We start from the raw sequence: 23,050 nt of genomic DNA on the forward strand, positions 1-23,050 counted from the left end.
CAGTGGGGACAAGGACTTTCTGCTCAAATTTACCTGGGGGGGGGGGAGTTCTATCCCAGATGGCATCATCACACAAACCCCTAATTAGTTTGAAGGAAGCATAATCCCACAGGTCAAGGAAAGTCCCTGTTCAAATCCCACCTCAACCATGATGTCTCAGGGGCTTACCTATCAAGAGCCAGCTGGGTGTAGTGCTTAAAAGCAGCAGCAGCAGCAGCCTCTAATCTGGAAAGTTGGCTTTGATTCCTCTTTCCCCACATGCAGCCAGCTGGGTAACCTTGGACAAGTCACAGCCCTGTTAGAGCTATTCTTACAGCAGTTCTGTCAGAGCTCTCAGCCCCACCTACCTCACAGGGTATCTACTGTGGGGAGAGGAAGGCAATGAGATTGTAAGATATGTTGAGACTCCTTCGGGTAGTGAGGCTAAAAAGAAAGGGCTGAGAAAGGGATAGAAATGTAATAAAGAAACCTCGTTTTTCCAAATCAAGACCATCTTCCCTGAGATCTCTGCCAGGCAGGTGCAACAGGTCTACCTGTACAAGTGGCAAATAGAGCGACCTTCTAGTATAGAAATATCCTCAATCATAATGTCTGCAGTCTCAGTCACAACAGCATCCACTGGGTGATCTTGGAGCGGTCCTCTCCTCTCTGCCTCATCTCCTTAATGGGTTGTTGTCAGAAACAAAACCATGAGTAGCTGCTTCCCAGGCTGACCCAATCTCCTCAGAGCTCAGAAACTGTCAGTCCTGGTTAGTACTTGGTGGGGAGACCATGAAGGGAGTCTACGGTCTCGATGCAGAGCATTTAGAGCCCAACAGGGGACGCCATAAGCTGACTGCAACTTGAGAGCAGCCCCCTCCCCAAGTAAATAAAATGCCCCCAAATATTCACCCGCTCCACACTTCGGCAGAGAAATTCCCATCATGCCGTGTCCTACCTCTCTGAAGAAGCCGGCCACAGTTACTGGCGAAACCGTCAGGGGCTAAAACCACCAGACCACGGCCACACAGCCGGGAAACCAAGGCAGCCAACTTTCCTACACCACCACAAACGGAATGGAGGGGATGGGGGTGATGTACGGCAGTCAAAGGATGGAATGAAAACGTGGCACATCGTAGCAGCAGAAAATCAAAAGGGGTTCCCAGGTTCGTTTTTGCGACCCACTCCCCCGCAGGTTAGCGGCTCTTGGCTGGCGGCGCAGTTCGCCACAGCCGCAGTACCGCCCTCCGCCAGGAGGGGGAGGCTGCGCAGGGACCCGTCCTCGCTCGAGATCAGCGAGGGTCAAGCGGAGGCAAAGCCCGTGTCTCCTCCAAACAACTTTTGGCCGGTTTGTTGTTAAACTGCGGCAGGGAACATCTGAGCCCCGCAGTCAAAGGCTGCGCGTAGGAAACAATGCCCGCTATGCCAGTGCCCTACCAGCCTCTGCCTTGTACCCTTATAAAGGAAGCTGCCTTCATGGTGGCGTCCCGGGCGGGCAGCCTGCCTGCCCCAAAGGCCCCGGGACCCCCACCCTGCCGCCGCTGCACGTTTGCATCTTCATCTATATCTATATAAGGCAGAATGCTCCGGCTCTTCCTCCTCGCAGCCCCGCAGCTGGGCTGCTGCCACCCGCCGGCGCTCAGCATTCCTTCGCCTTGTATGGCCAAATCCTTTGGGGTGGGAGGGAACGGTTTGAGCAAACTCCGGTCCCCATTGGCCGCGCCTGCCGTCGGAGCCCGCTGGAGCCCAGGCGAGGGGGATTAAGGCAACAGCGAGTCCGTTTCCCTCTCTCTGCGGGCATCGGAGAGCCTTGAGCCCACCTCGAAGGGGTCGAGCAGGTTTCCGGCGGAGGCAGGTAAGAGCCCTCCTCGGCCCCTCCTGAGCAGCTGCGCGGGCGGTCGGGCGGGGGGAAGGAGAGCCCGAGAAGAAAGAGGAGGCGACCCTCGGGTCAGAGGCACCAGGTCACCCCGCCGCACCCCTCAGCCCGAAGGTCGTGGTCCCCGTCCGGTTTGGGGGGCAACGGGCTAACAAGAGGACACGCACGCCTCGGGATTCCCTTGCTCGGAGGAAGTGGGCTCCGATCCAGGGAAGTTTATGTCAGGACAGGAGTTTGGATGCGGTGGGTGGGTGCTGCAGCAGATGAATAGTCAAGTAGGCATGGGCATCCGGTGTTAGCAGCCTTCTGGATCTTGAAGAAGTTTCTCTCTCTCTCGTTTCGAACATTTTAAACGTGCTTGTGACATCCAGAAGGCTGAAGGGGTTTCTGAACTGCAATGCTGGCACACTGTGAAGTCTCATAGAATCATAGAGTTGGAAGGGGCCATACAGGCCATCTAGTCCAACCCCCTGCTCAACGCAGGATCAGCCCTAAGCATAAGGTGGGGCAGGGTGGGGTTGCCTGCTCTCTTCCCCTCTCACAAGAAATGGTTGACTTCTGAAGCTCTAGCCCTGACCTGGATTACTCAGGTAAGCCTGATCCCGTCAGAACTCTTAAACTAAGCAAGGCTGACTGTAGCATTTGGATGGGAGTCCTCCAAGGATTTGGGCAACAGTTCCTCCCCAAAACACCAGGGGTCATGATGCAGAGGCTGGCAATGCCAAACCTCCTTTGCCTGGCTGCCAGACGGTCCTTGCATCTCATGGCTACACATGCCGTACAATAAACAAATCGGTAATCTGAAGCTCTCTGCCATTTAAATGCTAAAGCCGGGCGGGGTGTTAGTGACGCAATGCCCGCTCCTGGGATGGAGCCCTGGCTCAACGGTGGAGCATCTGCTTTGCATGCTGAAGGTCCCAGGTGCTCCTGTCCCCAGCACAAATCAATGGCATGACTGAAGAAAAGGCAGGGGGGGAGGGGGAGCTGGGGTTGTATGCATTGGACAAAGGCCCTGCTGGACTCCATGTGCTCAGAGGATGGTTTGGGAGCAGGCTGTGTGGAGCAGGTGTGTCCCCCAAAAGGCTTCGGTCTGAGAATGCCCTTTAAAGAGGGCTCAAGAAGGCTCTTTGGTGTGGAAAGCCAGATCATCAGTTCGAGATGGGGGGGGAGCTGAGAGGATGGGGAACATATAGGTGCTCCATGGTGAGCAGAATGCATTCTACACATGTGGTTTATGACTATTTCATGTTTTGCAAGGAAGTTTTATTGGAATGTGGATGACAGGCAGTTCCTCCTTACACCTGATCCTAGCGGGGCAGTGGATTCCTTCCACAAGGGCTGGGAAACAATAATGGACTGGATGGGAATGAGGCTGAAGCTGGCTCCTAAATCCTTACTGGCAGATATAACCACAAATAGTGATGGCCACTTTATAGGGCAAAGGCCTGAAATCTGGTTTGAAGTTTACTCTGGGGTACAGAACATTTAAAGTATTATCCATCATGCTTGCTTGCTTTCCCAAACTGCCTTTCTCCCCAGTGGGACTGCAAAGCAAAAGGTTACACTGTTCTCTTCTCTTCTGTTTTCCTCTCACTAGGCCAGACTGAGTTTGTGTGACTAACCCAGGGATACCCAGCAAGTTTCCAAGGAACGGTGGGGGGAGGATTTGAACTTGGGTCTCCCAGATCCTATTTTGCCACTCTGGTCCAGACTTTCTCAACCTATTTACCCCTGAGAAACCCCCGAAACAATTTTCAGCCTCCAAAATCCCCCAGAAGTGGTGTGATTATGAAGAATATAGTTGGAAAGCATAGCTGTGTACATGCCGACCCTTCCCACCCCCACCAGGCCCATCATTGGCTATTTTGGGAGGGGGAGAGGGGGAACATGACCATATATGGTCATATCACCTGAGGAATGTTTAACACATTTTTAAAATCTATTGAAAATTAATTGACTCCCATCCTTTCGGGAAACCCTTCCAGAGCCATCAAGAAACCTCAGGGTCTCACGAAACCCTGGTTGAGAAAGCTTGCTTTCACCACTCCCCCACACGGCCTCATCTGCAAGAGCACATCACTTGGAGCTTAATCTGGACAATGCAGAGGATAGCTGGCCAGGTACATCATCATCATAATCAATTAAGTAATTAGATTTATAAACCTCCCCTCTCTAAAGTCAAGTTCGGGGCGGTGCATAACATAGTTATCATCAGTACCAGATTTCCAATCAAAACAAGAAAATATTAATAGCAATGACCCTGAAGCCTCCACCGTTCATTTCTTGGACCTTGTTCCTACCTTTCTTCTTCAGGCCACCATTTGTGGTGGGAAACTGTGGGAAGGGGAAGGGCCATTTGATATTGTTTTCTTGCCCCAGTCTCAACCCTATGCCTGGTGGAATAGTGCCATTTTGCAGGCCCAGCAGAACTCCACTGGAAAGGAGGAGCATACCACTGCCATGAACACATGCATGCGTACTCCATGCTCACACATGCATGCATACTCCATGATTGACCGTGAACTGCATCCATTGAAAATAGGGCAGCCAGCTCTCTTTGGGTAAAATAGGGCAGCCAACCTCTCTGGAGGTTTCGGGGTAGGGAGGGGAGGGTTTGAGGAGGAGAGGAACTTCAGCAGGGTACAATGCCATAGAGGTCACCCTCCATTTAAAATTCCAGGGGAATTGATCTCGGTCGCCTGGAGACCAACTGTAGTGGCGGGAGATCTCCAGAAGCCATCTGGAGGTTGGCAACGCTAACTGAAAAACATTGGGCTGTTCCAAATGTTGTTACATCACACCTGGCTTCTGGCTGATCAGAATATTTTTGACCAAGCGAAAAAGGTACACATTGAACCATTTCTATGGGGAAATGTATCTTAATATGGCCTTCGGTCACAGACTGTAAACATCAACAAGTTTCATCTTGGTCAGCTTATAAGAAATGATTGTTGCACTGTAATGTCATGAGCCATTCTGTAATATCGTTTGTGTGCGCATTTAAGGGAGCCAGTGGGCTGAAGCACGTATGGTCAGAGTCAATAACGGTCATCTCTGGCTCTCACTGTACAATTTGATCCTTAATTGAAGCCACCGCCTAGGCCAACATCCGTTTTTTTAATTCACTGTGTGCATTTTATTATTGGACCCATATACTTAGATCTTCTTAACCTTTTTGGTTATTCTCCAAATACAATAGCCATGCCATAGCACCACATGGGGCATCCTCAGGGGCACACAGTCTGCTTCTTCCCCCCTCTCCTGTTCTAAGAGAAAGACTTCTGCTGTCCCAGAAAATTATAATTTGCTACCATGTTGGAGCCGCCCAGCTGTGCCTTTATGACTCAGAATCGCAAACCGTTGTTTCCTCCTGCCTTGGAATTTTGGTTTGCCACCAAAGCAGAGATGTTTCACCAGGCCAAGGAGGGAGGGAGTACGAAAGTGCCTCTGACCTTGATTGTCCACATAAAGGTCGGTCAGGGTTTGCGGTTACATCTGAACCAGGTCATTGCTTTTGAGGCAACAGGATGAGAAAGGCAAATCCCTTTTGTTAGCTGCAGGGGCTTGCTCACAAACAGGGTGGTCAACATCCAGGTGTGGTCTGGAGATCTCCCGGGATTACCACTTACCTATTGGTGACGGAGGTCAGTTACCCTGGGGGAAAAGGCTGCTTTGGACGGTGGGCTCTAGGGCAGGGGTAGTCAACCTGTGGTCCTCCAGATGTCCATGGACTACAATTCCCATGAGCCCCTGCCAGTGTTTGCTGGCAGGGGCTCATGGGAATTGTAGTCCATGGACATCTGGAGGACCAAACCCTGTTTTTCCCCAAGCTCTACCCCCAAATCTCTAGAAATTTACCAATCCAGTGTTGGCAACCCTATGTGCAGCCTAAAGGGGTTTTGAAAGGAATAGAGAGATAACCTATGAGAAGAAGAAAAAGAAGATCTGGACTTTTATACCCTACTTCTTATTACCCAAAGAAGTCCAAAAGCGGCTTACAGTCACCCTGTGAGGTCGGTGGGGCTGAGAGAGCTCTGATAGAACTGTTCAGTGAGACGAGCTCTAACAGAACTGAGAGTGGCCCAAGATCATCCAGCTGGCTGTATGTGGAGGAGCGGAGAATCTAACCTGGCTCTTCAGATTAGAGCCTACCATTCTTTAACCACTGGACACACTTTTTCTAATGCCCAGATCTTTAATCTTAGATATCACAGCCTTCTCACTTCCTTCTTCCCCTTCCATCCTGAAATGCTGTTTCTGGGAGCCGCACAGGATGCAGTTTGGGCTGCATCTGGAGAGGGTCAGGAAAGTCATGCTCTGTGGGTAGAAATCCTTCCACACATCTAAATCCTGTGGTGTATCCAAGTCCAATACATCCTGTGGTGTATCCAAGACCAATAGGGCGAAACACACATACTAGAGTTAGGCGAGAGATACACTTCTGAGTAACACTGTGTGTGAACAAGGCTGAGGTACGGGTGGACTGTAAGCTAAACATGAGCAGTCAGTGTGATGCAGCAACAAAAAACAGCTAATGTGATCTCGGGATGGAACAAAAGGCACCACGTCCCAATTGCAAGATGTCATTGTTCTGCTGGACACTGCACCAATCAAGCCTCACCTGGTGCAGTGCGTGCAGTTCTGGAAGCCTCACCTCAAAAATGGTGTGGTCAGACTGGAGCGGGTGCAGAAGAGAGTGGTGAGGATGATCAGAGGTGTGGAGTCCAAGCCCTTGAGGGACTGGGGGATGCGCAGTTTGGAAGAGGAAGGGGGGGGGATACGATTGCCCTCTTGAAGTATTTGAAAAGCTGCCACTTAGAAGAGGACAGGGAGCTGTTCTTCGCAACAGAGGATAGGTCTTGCAATAATGGGTTTAAATTGTGGACAGAAAGGTACCAGCTGGATATTAGGATTTTTTAATTGTGGATGCTTGGTGCCACGCTTGGTGAAATGGAAATAGTTACGGATGGGACATCCGTTCGTCCCACTCCCCTGAGCACAACATAAGAAGCAGGGAGGTAGCTGTGTCAGAGCCAGCAGGCCTCACAGCTGGGCCTGGCTGGCCACCTCCCCACCCATCCCTCAGGTGGCCCCTGGTGCAACGGCTGCCAGTGAGGGCCAGATTACTGCAGATTATGTGGAATACATAATCTGTGACAATCTGATTCTTGGAATTATTTTTTTTACAATCAGAGTAATTCAGCAGTGGAATCAGCTGCCTTGGGAGGTGGTGAACTCCCCCACACTGGCAGTCAGTCTCCAAGCAGCAGCTGGACCAATGTTGGCCAGGGATGCTTCCAGCCTGGGGTTGGACTACATGGTTTGTATGGCTCCTTCTATGATGCTATGACACCACGGTTATAGTGTGCTGGCTAAATCAATGCTATTGACAAATCAGATCCAGTGTTTAGAACAGATTCAGAGCACAGCAGACATCAGTAAACATGGTGGAGAAATTGGTATTCCATCTAAATTATGTATTATATATATACTAGCGGCCAAGCCTGTTGCATTCAGGAATACAACAGGTACTGTATAAATAGAGGCATCACATCACAATTGCAAGATGTCATAGTCCTGCTGTATACCAGACCACACCTGGAGTACTGGGTGCAGTTCTGGTGTCCTCACTCTGAAAAAGGGATGTGAACAAAATTGGGAGAGTACAGAGGAGAGCAACAAGGATGATCCAGGGCCTGTGGAAAGGCTGAGGGACTTGAGAATGTTCAGCCTGGAGAAGAGGAGGGTGACAGGGGACATGATTGCTCTCTTTAAGTATCTGAAAGGTGGTCACTTGGAGGAGGGCAGGGAGTAGTTCCTGTTGGCAGCTGAGGACAGGACCTCAGTGGGCTCTACATGTAGTTTAAGTGGGCTTAAACTACTCGTAGAACGGTACGAGCTAGATATCAGGGGGGAAATTTCTAAATCAGAATAGTTCAGCAGTGGAATAGGCTGCCTAAGGAGGTGGTGAGCTCCCCCTCACTGGCAGTCTTCAAGCAAAGGTTGGATACACACTTTTCTTGGATGCTTTAGGATGCTTTAGGCTGATCCTGCAGTGAGCAGGGGGTTGGACTAGGTGGCCTCTATGGCCCCTTCCAAGTCTTAAGTCTAATGGATGCCCTTTCCAGGTTCTCAGTCTTCCGGATGCCTAGACTCCCTGTGGCCAGCAGTCGCTTTGTCTGTGATACGGTTAGTAGAAAAGAGGCAGCTGGTGACAAATGTAAAGTTGGGCAACTTCCCGCTGTAGGCTGAAGGACAAAGAGGCTTTTATCCTCTTTGCACAGGGAGGTGTATCTCAGCCTTGAACTAATCATCTCCCTCCCTGTCTTCACTAACAAGCCAGCCTTTGAGCACGGCAATAATTGTCTAAAGGGCTTTTTTTCCTTGCTAGGCAACTCCCTTCTTTCCAAGAGAAGCTGCCTGGGCATACTCTTATCAGCTCTGTAAAGGAGCTTTAAAGAAAAAAATTAAACAAACTCTCTGAAGTTCCAGAACAAAGGGCTGGGTAAGTTGGGTCCTCAGGTGTTTGCACCTGTGTCAAGAGGAGGACTCTGCGGGGAGAGTTTCCAACAAAGTCTTGCAGGGAAGGCAGTGAAGAAAGCAGCAACAAGACCAGGCTCAGTGTGTGTGTGTGTGTGTGTGTGTGGGGGGGGGGGTGTCAGGGCTCCCACCTCCTGAAAAAAGCAGGTTGAACCTCAAAATCCACTGGGAATGCCAACTGCTTATCTCCAGACTGCAGGGCTCAGTTCCTCTGGAGAAAATGGAGGGGCCACTGCTCTTAGACAGGAGAATTGCCGTGTGATTATTTCACGCTCAGAATTGGAAACCCAGAAATATACCTGCTATAGATATAGATGACTGGCAGGTGGAAATGAGAGAATTTACAGAAATGGCTAAACTTGCATCCTTGTTTAGAGAAGAATGAACAACTTCTGTGACTAACTATGGAAACCTCTTGCAGACTTCTTGCAGTACACAGATAAAAAATTATTTGATGACTTGTGGCTTTAGAGAGTTATAATGATAACTGTTGTGTTAATAATTTCGAAGTTGCATGGATATAAATGATAAACTTGAATCGATAAGCGGAGATTTGGGGTAGGGCTTGACTGGAGACTCAAAAAATGTATTGGGAAGAGACAGATATGTTCTTTGCTCTTTTCTTCCCCCCTTTTTATATTCTCTTTTCTCCCCCTCTTATCTGTATTGAAACTGCTAAGAGCAACAACAGAAATGTATAGAGAGAAAATAGATGCTTTAGATGGCAGACTCTGTGGCCCTGTACCCCACCAGGTCCTTGTCCTTTCCAGGCATCCCTTCCAAATCTCTAAGGGTTTCCCAGTCTGGAAGCCAGCACAGAATTGCGTATCTACACAGCTGCTTTCTGCAAATTGGGGTGAGGAGGAGACAAACAACCACCACTGTGTTATTCTTCTAAGGGGGGAGGCCGGTGGCTCTGGGCTGGTGTTCCCAGAATAGCAGTCCCCAAGGAAAGGCCCCTGAAGAGCCAAGAGACGTTTCCATTCCCTAATTTGCAAAGAAGCTGTAACAGTTTCCACTGTTGCTTGGGGAGGGGATGAGGGAGAGGAGTCGACACAAACACTCCCTCTCCTTGCTGGACGGGGCCAAATGTGTGAAGCTCATCCAACATCCTGTTTCCCACAGTGACCAACTAGATGGCCAGAGGAAGCCTACAAGCAGGGCATGAAGGTAATAGTCCCCCCTTTACTGGTGCACCTCAGGAACTGATATACTACCCCCGAGCATGGAGGTTTTATCTAGCAATTAGCACAGACGTGATGCTCATTGGTTTTAAACAAATAATGTTTGGAGTAGCAATTAAGAGGACTGTGGTTGATGTCATGTAGCTACTAGGGTCCTCACAGGTACATTTTGGAGGGCCCATATCCAGCCTGTGATGAGGAAGCTGAATTGGTTGTGGCCCGGATCAGGTTCAAGGTTCTGGTATTAACCTTTAAGCCCATCTGCTGTCCTGGCCTCACGTATCTGAGGGACTGCCTACATCCTTATGCTCCTCGTGAGGCACTTTGCTCTGCGGGTGCAAATGTACTGGAGACGCCTGGCCCGAGGGAGGTTCACCTGGCCTCGACCCGGGCCAGTGCCTTTTTGGTCCTGGCTACAACTTGGTGGAATGGGCTTCCGGGGGAGCTGAAGGCCCTGACGGAGCTTGCGCAGGTCCACAGGGCCTGTAAGACAGAGCTCTTCTGCCAGGTCTTTGGATAAAGCCTGGGCAAATGAGATCTATGTCAGTGGTCACCAGCCTTTTTATCACCGGTCAACGCTTGGCAATTTTACTGAGGCCTGGGGAGGGGGGGTAGTCTTTTGCCGAGGGACGTCACTGCTGCCTGAGCCCCTGCTCCACTTGCTTTCCGGCTGGCGCCCCTGACTTCCTGCCACCTGCTGGGGGACACTGCCAGCTGCAGCTGCACAGTGTCACGCCGTGGGGGAGCCCCAGCCATGGCGGCCGCTGGAGAGCACCAAAGGTGATCTGGCAGCAGAGTGGCAGGGCAGCCCCCGTGGCAGCAGCCGGGGAGGAGGACAAGGAGGAGCTGCGGCCCGGTACTGACTGATCCACGGCCTGGGCCCCAGACCAGGGGTTGGGGACCAGTGATCTATGTGACTCCCTATAAACCCGCCCTGAGGTATGATGTGTCTTCTGTGAGTGGGGATGTGATGGGATTTTAGTTTGCTGCCAAACTAAACTATTTATGTTTTTATGGGGTTTTAATGTGGGGTTGTTATTATTGTTACCCGCCAGTTTATGGGAGTGGCGGGATATTAATTAAATTATATAAACTAACAAATAAATAATGAATGCCAGGTCTATTACCTGTCAACCTCAATACTGTCGTCTTCCTTAGCTCATCCTGGTTTTCTCCTGGTCATCCGTGGTACAGGTGGGAAAGGTTGTACAGACGAAACAGGGCACTCTCTGTTAGGTGGCTTGGATTGCGTCTTTCCTCCAAGGAGTCCAGCGGGATGTACACAGTTCTTCCATTCATCCTCAGGTTGAGAGAGATTTGAAGAGAGATGTGAATCCAGGTGTCCGCCTGTCCCCAACATAGTCTGATGCACCAACTACCACCCTATGCTTCTAGAAAGGCAACTTGTAGTGTTTACACTTGAAATTAGAATGTGGGAATCTCCTATGGAGACATTCCTCCAACCCTAGGCTTGCCAGCTCCAGGGGAACTCTGCTCTCACCTGGAGGCTGGCAACTTTAGCCCCAAGATGGGTTAATTTTCAAGAGAAAAAAAGGGAGCAATTTGCAGTACTTTTGGATTGGGGTTACCTAAGTGGGGAGGCTTAAATCAGGTGTATCCATGGACTGGCCAGCACCAAAAGACCTTTCTTCAGGCATTTGGAGAGGGGCTGTGGCTCAGTGGGAGAGCCCCTGCTTGGCATGCAGAAGACCCCCACTTTAGTCCCAGCACCTCCAATTAAAAGGGTCAGGCAGCATGTGATGAGAAAGACCTGCGACCCTGGAGAGCTGCTGCCAGTCTGAGTAGGCAATACTGACTTTGATGGGCCAAGGATCTGATTTCGTATCAGGCAGCTTCATAGCGTGACCTGGCAGCAAGGTGAGGGATGGTTGGTTGCGATCAACCTGTTTACAAATTGTTTTGCCATCCCTATGAGAGCAAGGCATGTCTGTTCCCTGGTTCATGTTCCAATCAGCACATCCATTCTTTTTTTCCTTCCTCGTCTGTGTGCCAGTCAACCAGAGCTGGCATTTGTATATATGGAAGTGCGCTGAGATTTGCAAATATGCGGTCGCAGATCCTTTTACCAAGGACCCCTATCGGGCTAAAGCGGGTATTGTGAGCCCTTATGGATTACTGTAATGAAAACTCTCTTGAAGTGAGCCATTCCAAGATAGGTGTCATGTTTCAAGCTTCAGGATCGATGATCTCTCATGCAGCCCATATCGCCCTGAATCTGCAAAAAAGTGCAGGCGCTATACTAAAATTCTATTTGAACAAAGGTAGTAGGAATGTCCCAGCAGCTTTTAAAAGATACAAGGCTAAACCCTATGTTATATTGGGCACCACTGACAATCGCCGCCAATACAATTCGCCTGGAGAGAATGCAAATCAAAGTTCTGAGCAGTCTTCTGCAGCTCCCGACAATTGTTTCTAACACAACACTGCATAGGAAGTCAGGTTTGATCATGGTCCCGGCAAGTTTATGCTCAGCTGCAATAGTGTATAGTAACAGAGAACACCGAACATGTGATTTTTAACTGCTGTATTTACAACCAATTGCGTCAGGAACTGCCGTATTCCATCTTCACTGACTTAAGGGCTACTTCAAGACAAGCCAAATTAAAGGAACTCCTTTCGGATAAAAATAAGAATTTATCCTATATTATTGCGAAATATGCAAGATTATCAATTAAATGTAGAAGTGTCTGGTTGAATATGTAAAAGGGTTAGAATGCATCTATTGGATATATGAAGTATTCTGGAATTTTTAATCAATCTTATATTGTATTCTACTGTTGTGTATTTTGTACTGGTCACTGACTGAAATAAATGTATCGGATCGGTAGCAGTTTTCCTGTCTCCTGTATGTTCAAATGGAGAACAAGTGTCAGGTAGCACCTAGCATGTGAGATACATAGAGATCTGGACCAAAAACCTGACTCTACCTTGAAGCTATAAGAGCCTCTTGTGGCACAGAGTGGTAAGGTAGCAGAAATGCTGTCTGAAGCTGTCTGCCCATGAGGTTGGGAGTTCGATCCCAGCAACCGGCTCAAGGTTGACTCAGCCTTCCATCCTTCCGAGGTTGGTGAAATGAGTACCCAGCTTGCTGGGGGGTAAAGGGTCATGACTGGGGAAGGCACTGGCAAACCACCCTGTATTGAGTCTGCCATGAAAACGCTGGAGGGCGTCACTCCAAGGGTCAGACATGACTCGGTGCTTGCACAGGGGATACCTTTTACCTTGAAGCTGGGTGACCTTGATCCAGTTTTCTAGCCTAATTTGTGTCATAGGGTAGCTGAATAAATGAGGCTAAACTCACAAAAACGTATTTCTTAGTCTTTCAAGGGCCACCCAGCTTCTGTTTTCTTTTGCTGCAATAACAAACTAGGGCTGCCAGCTCCGGGTTGGGAAATACCTGGAGACTTTGGGGGGGGGGGCGTAGAGTAGAGCCACAGGTGGGCAGGATTTGGGGCAGGGAGGGACCTCAGTGGAGTATAATGCTATGGAATTCACCCCCCAAAGCAGACCTTTTCTCCAGGGGAACTTTGTTGCCAGGAGATGAGCTATAATTCTGTTTGTCTGAAGATGTGAGTAGTGACTCAGGAAAGCTCATATTCTGCCATAAATTTTGTTAGCTTCAAAGTGCAATTGAACTCTTGCTCTTTTCTATTTATTTATTTTGTTAAACATATATGCCTCATCTTTCTCCCTCTGGTGGCTTACAATTCCTTTAAAAAACAAACAAACATATGTGGTAAAACGCCGTCTTGCTTCTCCTTCCTACTTCTGGGTATTTGTTTGTAAAAGAAGAGGCATCCAGCCTCTAGCCAGTCTGAAACCCCCCTAATCTCAGATATGTGAGCATTTGTAGCAAGGTAGGTTTAAAAAAAAATCAAAAGAAAATTAAAAACTTTACTAAAAATGACTCTGAATGCCATTAGAGTGGGCCTCCATTTTTGTTCAGACTTTGGGAAGGCTGGGTAGATCTTTACCGTCTGCTTGAAAACTCCTGATGTAACCAAACTCCACTCCACGGGGGAGATCAAAGTTGTGTGGGGCTTTTTTGGAAGAATATCTAATTCCTGCTTATTCTTCCTCCTCTCTCTGTGAGGGGCGCCTCTAATCCTGATTAACAAACCGCGGCTCAAGGAAAGAGCAGAGATCGACATGCCTGCCTTGCCTAGCTAGACAAAGAGAGCAGGGGGAGGGGAATGGAATGATCGGAATCTGCTAGGAACAGATAACCAATTTCCTGCTTTTCCCCGAGTAGGCCTGAAGCCCCGGTGCTTGTTTGTGAGCCTGCCTTTGTGCAAACAGCAAGCTGGCTAATTGAGGGCAGCTCATTCAGAGGAAAGGATCCTGGTGAGAACAGTCATATATTTCTGAAGACGTTGTCATCTCTCTTTTAAAGGAAACTGGACACTAAGCGGAGTTGCTGTATTTCTTTTTCCTAGCTCGTCTCCTGTGCCCAATGAGGCAGAAATAGAGATTTTCTTATCTCTGTACTTCCTGGGCATCTCCCCAGCCATTTACAGGCCTAGGAGCACAGCACATGATGCATGGGAATCCTCATAAGCAGGCATGTCATGGCTCCTTCCCCTCCATAACTAGGGCTGCCAACTTCCAGAAGGTGGCTGGAGATTTCCAGGGATCATGACTATCTCAGGCATCAGTTACCCTAGGAAAAATGGCTGGGCTGGATAATACCTAGAGATTTTGAGGGTGGAGCCTGAGGAGGGCAGGGTTGGGGCGGAGCTTCAGTCAGGCTTTAATGCTATAGAGTCCCCTTTCCAGGGGCGACATTTTCTCCAGGGGAACTGATTTTGGAGATCAGTTGTCCTAGTGGGGAGACTTAGAGGTTGACAATCATAGCTTTGGGATGTAGACTCTAAGGCAGGGCTGGCCAAACTGTGGCTCTCTAGATGTCCATGGACTACAATTCCTATGAGACCCTGCCAGCATGGGAAATTGTAGTGCATGGACATCTGGAAAGCCACAGTTTGGCCACCGCTGCTCTATGGCAGTATACCCCACTGAAGCCTTTCCAGTCTCCAGTCTCCATCCTCAAAATCTCAAGGAATTTTCAGAGCTGGCAACCCTCTCCATAACCATGCTGAGTTGTTTCTGTGCTCAGACTCAGGACCTCAATCTATGTACTGGGAATGAATGTGACCTGCTTCCCAGAACTGCTATGAAGGTGCACCCCACCGAGAATTTAAAGCCCTTTGCAAATGAAAAGAAGTGCTGGTCATTTCCCAGTGCTCATCTGCATGTGTTTTTCCTTTCAGTTCTCTGATGTATGTGGTCATAACATGAACCTTGGTGTGATAATTAGGATGCTATTGTTCCCAGCAAGATCCTACTGGAGCCGGGAAAGGTTGCGAACTCTACCGGAGGAAGTTCTTGGAGATTTGTGGGTGGAGACTAGGGAGGGCAAAGTCTTGGGAAGGGATAGAGCTCAGCAGGGATGTGGTACTAACTAGCCAAGCCTCTCAAGCTGCCATTTCTCCAGGGGAACTGATCTCTGTGCTGGAGACCAGTTGCAATTCTGGGAGAAATTCAGATCCCACTTGGAGGTTGGCAAAACCTGGGGTCTTTTCTTTTTTACTCCCAACTTAGAATCTATGCTTTGTAGGCAAGAGAGCAAACTACAGTGCCTTTCACTCAAACAAAAAAGTACACATTATTCCAACTCAGGAGATTGTCAGCCTCTGTGCTGTGGATGAATGGAGGAGCAAGCATGCATTGCTGAGAACTTCCTGGCTCATTGTTATCTCAAGCAAGCCAAAGTTTATCCTTGACATATGAATGGAGCTCCTCAAACTGGCCATGACCAAGTCCTCTATAGTCTGGACATATCCATGAAGCCTCTCCTGTCTGCCCCCCTCCTCATTATTTCTCTATCACGAGACAATTGGGTGGTGAATTGACATGGACTTGATTAATGGAACCAGCTTTTTCTCTCAGGAAAAAAGGTATTCACAGGTAAATCATGCACCTGTAAAGCTGAAGTTCAAATAAGTTTCAAAGACCCTCTGTATGAAATACTAGGGGGAGGGGAGTCCCCTGATTGCCAGCTCTTGCAGAAATAACTCATTCAGTCTTCTCTTGTATCCAATAACCAACCCCCTTGTTGATTTTCCAGGTACAGAAAAACATCCAGCAAGATGTCCAGCAAACGAGCCAAAGCGAAGACCACCAAGAAGCGCCCTCAGCGTGCCACCTCCAATGTCTTTGCCATGTTTGACCAGTCGCAAATCCAAGAGTTCAAGGAGGCCTTCAATATGATTGACCAAAACCGGGATGGCTTTATTGACAAGGAGGATCTGCATGACATGCTGGCATCTCTCGGTAACAAAGCAATACCCTGTGCAACACAGCAGCCAATGGGATGAGCTGTGACTTGGGAATTCTTAGCTTGGAATCTCTCACCTGGGCCAGGAACTGATGAAGCCCTGCAAGAAAGCTGCTCTCTCTCTCTCTCCCGCCTTTTCAGAATGGGAGGAATGATATCAGCCTGCTTTGCAGAGTTGTTGTGAAACATTCCCGATGTTTCATAACAGCTAATTCTGATTTGCTGTATGTATTGAGCTTGGGTGAAGCCTGGAATCGGCCATTAAGGTCTAAGGTCAGGTCATGCATGCATATAGGAATCCAAGGTACATACTTTAATTTGCCTGGAAAAAAGTACAGAAACTGAGAAACTGTTAGACTGATGAAATGCAAAGAAGCCTGATCTCCTGCTTATTTAAAAGTTGGAGAAAAGAGGAAGCTTTGTCAGGGCAGCTCTGAGGTCACGGTTACGTAGTCCCCAGTTTATCTCAACTTAAAAATAAGTTAGGCAGTGTCAGGAAAGATCTTTTTTTTTGCCTCGACCCTGGAAAGATGCTGTCAGTCAGAGGAGACAGGACTGATGGACTACCTTGGTACAAGGCAGCTTCATGTGTTGTGCCAGGCACTGAAACTTGAGAAGGGATAGCTACCCAAATTCCTTCTTCTCCATAACTGTTAAAGGAGAATAGCTCTCTTTTGCACCTGGCTACAGAACAAACGCTGCATCCCAAGTGCCCTCCAGTCTGCCTGTTCTGCAAAACAATGGAGGGCAAACTGACTACTGGTATCTTGCAAGGATCACAAAGTGTATCTAAGAACAGGGAAAAGCCCACGCACAGTGCCCTTAAATGTTCCCCTGGGACTGAAGCCAGAACCTTTTACCTTGTCTGAAGCCGTAGTACAGGTGTCTCCAACATTTCTGAGCCTCCAGGCAGCTTTGAAATTCTGACACAACCACAAAATGGCTGCCACAAGACGCGGAGCCAACTACTAAATGTCAGGGGGGATAAGGTTATGCATAATTTTGGTGATAGTCGCTTTTTAACATTTCAGGCAGAAGTTCTGTTTAATAGAAGGGAGGGAATCTCTCTCTCACACACACACACACAGATGAAGCCTACGTGCAGGAAAGAAGAGGAGTAATTAAAAAAATACACTGGGTAAGGAAAGTGAAGGAGAATAAAACTAACATTATCGTGGTAACTACCACTGAAAAGACTTTTTTTTTTTTACGAAGTCCCCAGAGCTAATTAGAATCCCTGATGGACCAGAGCCTCACTTGGCACTGGCACCATGTTGGGAACCCTTGTTCGGCCCAATTGGTAAGCAAGAAGCTTCTCTCACCTGCATTATGCTGGCAGGCGGAGGGATATGGAAGCGTCTGAATGGATCTCTTTTTTGGAAGTGTCTTGGTGCCATGCTCTCACTCCTCTTTGTTCCCCCTCCACTGTATATCTCCAAGACGAAACCAGACAATGGTTTCAGTAAGAATTAGGCAGCCAAAAAGGGAACTCAAGGAATATATATGAAGCTGCCTTATACCGAATCAGACCCTTGGTCCATCAAGGTCAGTACTGCCTACTCAAGACTGGCAGCAGCTCTTCAGAATCTCAGACAGAGGTCCCTCACATCACACCCCTGAATGGGGATGAAGGGAATCATCATCCCTGCATGTTCCAACATAGTTTATTTTAAAATACTTATAGATTCAAATGGGTAGCCATGTTGGTCTGAAGTAGCATAATAAAATCAGACCAGTCGCACCTTTAAGACCAACAAAGATATAAAATACTTATATCACACTTGTTCCCTGATTCTCAGAGCGTATGCAATGAATTTACTGCAATCACAAAATGCATCAGAAATGAACTAAAGCAACCATTAAAATGAAAGCAACAGCAATTACGAGATGTTTAAAAAGGTTTATTTACTTTGTTTATACCCCACTTTTCTCACCAACGATGACCCAACATGGCTTGCCACATTATCCCCTCCTCCATTTTATTTTCACAACAACCCTGATAGGTTGGTTAGCCTGAGCGTTTGTGAATAGCCCAAGATCACCTAGAAAACATACACAAGGTTCCTGTAGGTATGATCTCTAATTCAGATAGACTTATTGTCAGCCCAGAAAGAATGCCTGGTATGACCACTAGAGGGCAAAGGTTTCTACACTTGTGTCAATAAAAGAAGGGCTTTTTCTGATTTTTGTATGGAGTCAATGAGCTAATTGGGACTAATTCATCCAGAAACTGGACTTGGATGCTGACATGTGACAACCTGGCCCACATTGGAACCCCTCTCCTCCCATTTATTAAGACAGTGAGTTGTATGAACTTGATCGTATTTCTTCCATGGCGATTTCCTCCCTCAGCATCCATTCCTGATTGACTGCCTAGCTTTCTGACTCAGGTGGGCAGCCGTGTTGGGCTGACTAAACAGGTGAGTTCCATAAACCATGTCCCCAGGATCATGTTTATGGGCAATTTAAAAGGAAGCTCCTAGGAAACTATCTTCCTACATCAGCAAAGGGCCCATTCACTTTTGTTTGTGAGAACAAGGTCAAAGGGGCATTTTATTGCCCTAGCTTAGCAGGGCAATGTAATGTTTATACTTTGGCTAGAAAAACCGTGTAGAGAAGAAGCAAATGCACTGCTACAATGCATCCAAGCCAGCTGGTGTAAACACAGGGGAAACACTTCCTGTCGTGCTGATCACTTATACAAAATTCAGTTATTCAAGTTTATAAACAATATACATATCTCATAAGCAAAGACAGATGCTCTGCTGCAAGAGACTGGTCTTTGTTTGAGAGATACCCTAAGACTGGAGCAGCTGGTTCTGCAATAGCTGGGGGAGAGTGTAACTCAAGAGCACAGGACTTGCTTTGCCGGTAGAAGGTGGCAGAGTCTGTTCAAAGAGCTCAGTAGAGGTACTGGGGAAGACAATGTTCTCTTCTTGAGATTTCAGGAGAGCCTTTCTATAGACATTATGAAGCCAGAAGGACCAAAGGCCTGTCCTGTTCACACGTTACAGTGAATGCACAGACAGCCTACAGGTGTGTTCGTGCAGCTGTTTATAAGGAAGAACCCAGGTGTGTTCCCTTTAAAAATGAAATGGGAAGCCAGTACCTGGATCAGTGCAGTATAACATCATCAGCTTTACATGCATTGAATAGAACATGAGAATTACTCAGTGCACTTATGTTTTAAGAAATCAAGTGTGTACTGTACATGGATTGTACATGTATTCACTGTAACTTATGAACGGGGGCTTCAGATGTTCAAAATTTGGCAGCTTCAGATGTTCAAAATGGCAGTGTCTTTCAGAGGGAGAAAAAAAAAAGGGGAATTCCAGGATTAGCATATCAAGGATATTTATAAATACTGACGTGAAAATTAGGGAGCAGTGTGAGTTGCATGCATCCAAACATGATTCTGTTCTAGTGGATAATTCCAGATGGGTAGCCATATTCATCTGTATAACAAAAAATGAAATGGCAGCCCCACAGCATCTTAAAATATATATTCCAGCTTCTGTGACCCCGAGGTCACTTCATCAATAGATACAGAAAGGGAACTGACAGCTGCCTATACTAAAATAAATTATGTTCATCTCTAGGATGCTACTAGATGCCTGCTTTGCTCAAGTTCACAACTGATTGTTGTATAATCTTGTGTTTTCTTTGTGTGCCACAATCAGAGAGAGGGTGCTGAGTGACAGAGGTTTGCACTGTCCAAGGCACACTGCTGAGTGAAGTTTATCGATAGGATCAGCCATATGAGTCAAATCACAGTCTAAAGATAGAAAAGCTGCCCACAGAGCAAGAATGCCATATTCTTTGGGTGTCTATTTATTAATCCTCTGCCTGTCTCCACAGTGGGGATCGAAAGCAGCATACCTCCCTCCATTTTATCCTTACAACAATCCTGTGAGGTAGAGAACAACTGACCCAAGGTTCCAGTCTATGGCCAAGTGGGGATTTGAACCTGCGTTTCCTGGACTCTATACCACACTCTGACTTCTAATTCATTTTTAATAAAACAGCACCCTGAATAAATGTAAAACCTTCTACCCGCTGTATCAAATCCCTAGTGCCTTTAACATAAGTTTGTATTTTGGGTACCAGGGGTTTCAAAAATGAGTCTACAAACAGAGAAAGCGATTCCAGGGCACTGCCATTTCCTGCCAGACTCGATCAGCCAGGGGGGCATCAGTTGTATTACGCTGTCTATATATACAGATTGGTTGTTTACTCTTCAGCTGGTATTTTGTATGGAATTTACTGCCACAAGAAAATACGATGGCCAGTGGATTAGATGGCTTCAAAGCAGGATTAGGCAAAGGCATGGAAAATAAGTCTATCAAAGGCAATTAGCCATGATGACAAATGAAACCTAAGCTGAGAAAGGCCCTGTGTTGCTAAGTACTGCTAACTAGTTGGGTGAGGGGGAAGTCTTTTGCCTTCATACCCTTCTTTTGGACTACTCAGGTTTGGTCACTGTGGGAAGTAGGATGCTATCCCTTGCCAGATGTGACTCTGAGGTAACCTGACCTCACTCCAGCTTCAGTGTCTCTGCTTCATCCTCTCCCAAGACTAGAGTGCAGTAACCACAGCTTTGACTAAAAGGCAAACTGGGCCTCTGAGACAAGACTAAACTCTCCCTGACTGACTCTTCCAGGGAAGAATCCCACAGACGAGTATCTGGAAGGCATGATGAGTGAAGCCCCTGGGCCCATCAACTTCACCATGTTCCTCACCATGTTTGGAGAGAAGCTAAATGGCACTGATCCAGAGGATGTTATCCGAAATGCTTTTGCTTGCTTTGACGAAGAAGCCACAGGTACGGTCAATGCAGATCAATACTCTATAGCAAATGGAAACACTGAGTTAAGCTTCAGCAAGTAGCGATAAGCCAACATACTGTTGTTTCATGAGAAACTATCAGACTTGTCCCTTGGCTGTCTATGTGAGAAAGTAATCTGGGGACCTTGGAAACTTTGACAATATTTTGTGTTTCCTTTGATTGGTCCTAATAAAAGGACACAAGTGGATTGGCCATTATGGCCACCAGGACTTATCCTGGTGGGATGATGCCTCCCCACATCTGGGCTGGGTCAGCCAAATGGCAAGAAGGACCCATGCAGGGAAGCAACAGTGGGCCTGCCTACATTAGGAGGTGCCCAGGGAAGGTGACATCCAGCATGTCTAAACTGTAGTTGGCAAATCTGCCCCTATGATCATGAAAGCACATCTTCATGTGGCCGTATTGTTCAGTTGGGCCTCTGTCCTGAAATAGCAAAGACACGAGGAATGAGCTCAGCCTAGGACAATAAAGGACGGCCTGGGATTAGAACAGGCCTCAAAATGGGTGGGCAGTAGATGCTTCTGGGATCCTAAAGCAGGAAAAAGATTATTCAAGTAGATTAGTTCAGGTGGCTTGTGAAATAATACCCCATGAATCAGATTTGTTTCTACCCCACTGTTAACGGCATCCAGAATCTGACACTTAAGATAGCCATTTCACATATTCTCATGGAAGGAGTTGTCTTGGACATGACAGTACATTAATCCAGACTTGGAACGGGTGGGTTTTTCCCCTTCCTTAATTCCAATATCTCCAATACAGGTGTCATTCACGAGGATCACCTGCGGGAATTGCTCACTACCATGGGCGACAGGTTCACAGACGAAGAAGTTGATGAGATGTATCGAGAAGCCCCGATTGACAAAAAGGGCAATTTCAACTATGTGGAGTTCACCCGTATCCTGAAGCATGGAGCCAAAGACAAAGATGATGAGAATTAAGAGAGTCCAACTTTTTTTTGGCCACTGTCCATGTCCGAGTCCCCTTGCTACTCTTTGAAGATCCCCTGCCAACATGGTCCTGTGTCAGTATGGGCAAAAGGGGATAAGGCTTTGAAATAGTTCAGCACACCAAGTGCTAATTTAAAGGAAGAATACACATTGCAAATTTGTACACCGGCACCTCCATACACATACAGATCAGATTGGCCCTTTGTTAAGCTGCTCCTTGATTCTATAGGTCTCATGGAATAAGGTACTTTTGAATTTCCCTTCTTGCAAAGGGTCTAATTGCATAATTTTTGCCAAAGGAGGTAGAAGATACACTGGATTGCCAGACCATCTGGCACTGTACATATATGACAATACAATCACCCAATCCAGTATAATCTAAGGGGGGCTTGCTGAGATAGTGGTTATATAACACTATATCACTTGCAAAGTACTTTACAGGGCAATCCTAAATAGAGCTATAGCTTTCTAAATCCACTAATAGGCTTAGAAAGGTATAACTTTGTAGGACTGCACTATTGCAGTCCTTACTGTTTTCTTATTGACACTATGTTGTGATGTGATATTGTTCCCATTGTATAGCTGGGAACCTTGGACAGACCATGTCCAAGGTCATAACTATGCAGAGATGAGACTTAAACTCAAGTCTTCTAGAATCGCTGTTTATGGGCAGTAGCACATTTTGCTCAGAACTATATTGAGGATATTCCAATACTCACTGGGAACCCATTTAGGAGCTATTATCCCACCGTCATCGGACTCCTGCTCCATGCGCATGTGCACAAAAGAACACCTGTCACCTGTGGATTTGCAGAGCACACAATCATACCAGCGGAAAAGAAATTCCCTTGATTTTCCATTCTCAATTTCATCCCAAATGCATACAACCACCCGTACCTTGAAAAACATGGTCCATGGAGGTACTTATTAGTAGTGGTATACCTGATGAAAAAGGAGAGCAGGAATACCAATAAATAAATAAAAGCTCACACTCTTGCCTATAATTATTTTGAGGGGGGAAATCTGCTTTGGGGGTGAAAAGAAAGAGATTATTTTTTCAGTTTTAAAAAGTACAAATCTTGGGAATGCTATATAAGCCCTTGAACCATAATCCCTGCTAATTTGGGTACAGCTCTGGGAAGGGGAAATTCCTGGAGATTTGGGGGCGGGGCTCCAGGACCTATTTTCTGCTGGGAAACTAACTTCTGTAGTCTGGAAGCTCTCCAGCTCACACCTGGAGATTGGTAACCACAGTACAGCCTGTAAAGGTTTTTGCTGTCAGTTAGACCAAATCTCAAGGAAATGAAATTGCATACC

The 23,050-nt window shown here is 47.2% G+C and overlaps 1 protein-coding gene across 1 annotated transcript; it reads left to right on the forward strand.

Moving 5' to 3' along the window:
* The first annotated feature begins 1,664 nt into the window (after positions 1-1,664).
* MYL9 (myosin light chain 9) lies at positions 1,665-22,722 on the forward strand. The gene is made up of 4 exons (XM_077335337.1): positions 1,665-1,834; positions 15,728-15,933; positions 20,598-20,759; positions 21,546-22,722. Exons 2-4 carry the CDS (start codon positions 15,750-15,752, stop codon positions 21,722-21,724), a joined length of 525 nt encoding a protein of 174 aa, XP_077191452.1. The 5' UTR covers positions 1,665-1,834; positions 15,728-15,749; the 3' UTR covers positions 21,725-22,722.
* The last annotated feature ends 328 nt before the right edge of the window (positions 22,723-23,050 follow it).

This window comes from Paroedura picta, chromosome 4 (genome assembly GCF_049243985.1).
Source record: "Paroedura picta isolate Pp20150507F chromosome 4, Ppicta_v3.0, whole genome shotgun sequence".
Classification (NCBI taxonomy): Eukaryota; Metazoa; Chordata; class Lepidosauria; order Squamata; family Gekkonidae; genus Paroedura; species Paroedura picta.